This window comes from Eimeria mitis, genomic scaffold (assembly GCF_000499745.2).
Source record: "Eimeria mitis Houghton genomic scaffold, Emh_scaff164, whole genome shotgun sequence".
In the NCBI taxonomy this organism is placed as follows: domain Eukaryota; phylum Apicomplexa; class Conoidasida; order Eucoccidiorida; family Eimeriidae; genus Eimeria; species Eimeria mitis.
The window spans coordinates 23,889-24,446 of NW_013569955.1; the positions used below are offsets into that span (position 1 = coordinate 23,889).

At 57.9% G+C, this 558-nt stretch overlaps 1 protein-coding gene across 1 annotated transcript in view; it reads right to left on the reverse strand.

The window, feature by feature from the left end:
- The window catches only part of EMH_0001410 (uncharacterized protein), a gene marked incomplete at both ends in the record, with an annotated part of 7,085 nt that overhangs the window by 1,678 nt on the left and 4,849 nt on the right, over positions 1 to 558 (reverse strand). The window contains 2 exons of the mRNA XM_013495568.1: positions 8 to 135; positions 317 to 556. Of these exons, the coding sequence (XP_013351022.1) occupies positions 8 to 135; positions 317 to 556 (368 nt within the window). The remainder of the gene's footprint in view (positions 1 to 7; positions 136 to 316; positions 557 to 558) is intronic.

Below are 558 nucleotides of genomic sequence, written 5' to 3' on the forward strand. Positions count from 1 at the left end.
TCTCAACGCTTTCTCCTGCTGCTGCTGCTGCTGCTCCTGCTGCTGCTGCTGCTGCTCCTGCTGCTGCTGCTGCTGCTGCTGGTTCTGCTGCTGCTGCTGATGCTGCTGGTGGTGGGGATGCTCCTGCTGCTCCTCCTGCGGTTGAGGGACTCATAGGCGGACCCTCACTAGCAACCTGAATACAGCAGCAGCAGCAGCAGCAGCAGCGAACATAAAACACAACACGCTTGAGGCAGCAGCAGCAGCAGCAGCAACAGCAGCAGCAGCAGCAGCAGCAGCATCGATGACGGCCTCTGCGATGCCCTCATATGCATACCTCGGAATCACTCGTGCGGTCGGAGGCTCCTTCAAAACCTTGCTGCTGCTGCTGCTGCTGCTGCTGCTGCTGCTGTTGCTGCTGCTGCTGCTGTTGCTGCTGCTGCTGCTGTTGCTGCTTGGTGTGTATGTGTTGCTGTGCTGCCTGAGCTAATACTCTTGCAATGGCCTCCCCGCGTTGTCTTGCTGCTGCAGTTGTGTGTCTTCGTTGTGCTGCTGCAGCAGTTTGTGTGTTTTTTTCTG